The 887-nt window shown below is 43.5% G+C and overlaps 1 protein-coding gene across 1 annotated transcript in view; it reads left to right on the top strand.

Annotated features, from left to right (window-relative positions):
• The window catches only part of LOC106875457 (nucleoporin SEH1), a 20,469-nt gene that overhangs the window by 12,140 nt on the left and 7,442 nt on the right, over positions 1-887 (top strand). Inside the window, exon 6 of the mRNA XM_052974971.1 lies at positions 233-325. Coding sequence (XP_052830931.1) covers positions 233-325 — 93 coding nt within the window. The remainder of the gene's footprint in view (positions 1-232; positions 326-887) is intronic.

Genomic DNA, 887 nt, shown 5'->3' with positions numbered 1-887 from the left:
ATATATATATATATATATATATATATATACATATATACAACAGGCTTCTTTCAGTTTCCGTTTACCAAATCCACTCACAAGGCTTTGGTCGGCCCGAGGCTATAGTAGAAGACACTTGCCCAGGGTGGCACGCAGTGGGACTGAACCCGGAACCATGTGGTTGGTAAGCAAGCTACTTACCACACAGCCACTCCTGCAAATATCCTTAATATTTTCCATTTGATTCTTTCAGACTCTGTCCACCAATGATTGCTGTTGGCAGTGATGACGCCAGTCCTACTGCTGGAGGAAAAGTATCAGTCTATCAATATAATGATCAACAAAGGTTAGTTGGGGTTCTTTTTGTCCCCTTTCTAAAAAAATTCTGTTGTATTATTTTGCAGTTAATTCTCCAATAAAATTGTTTGTAATGCCATTGTTTTAATCCTTTAGCATCTTATAATAATTCTGCTTGGTCCTCCGTTACTTAGCCCATCTGTAATGCTTCCACTCGATTAGTTGAAGCAGGGAAGGAAAGAGCGAGCTGGGGAGGGAGAGGTGGTGGTGAGTTAAATGTGTAATTTTTTTTTTTTTAACCAAGTTGTTTTCCCTCCTGTTACTTTGCCCATCTGTAATGCCTTCAATGGCCCAGTGGTTAGGGCAGCGGACTCGCGGTCATAGGATCGCAGTTTCGATTCCCAGACCGGGTGCTGTGAGTGTTTATTGAGTGTAAACACCTAAAGCTCCACGAGGCTCCGGCAGGGGATGGTGGCAAACCCTGCTGTACTCTTCCACCGCAACTTTCTCTCATTCTTACTTCCTGTTTCTGTTGTGCCTGTAATTCAAAGGGTCGGCCTTGTCACACTGTGTCACGCTGAATCTCCCCGAGAACTACGTTAAGGGTACAC

This window comes from Octopus bimaculoides, chromosome 20 (assembly GCF_001194135.2).
Source record: "Octopus bimaculoides isolate UCB-OBI-ISO-001 chromosome 20, ASM119413v2, whole genome shotgun sequence".
NCBI lineage: Eukaryota > Metazoa > Mollusca > Cephalopoda > Octopoda > Octopodidae > Octopus > Octopus bimaculoides.
This window is presented reverse-complemented; position numbering and strand designations above follow the sequence as displayed.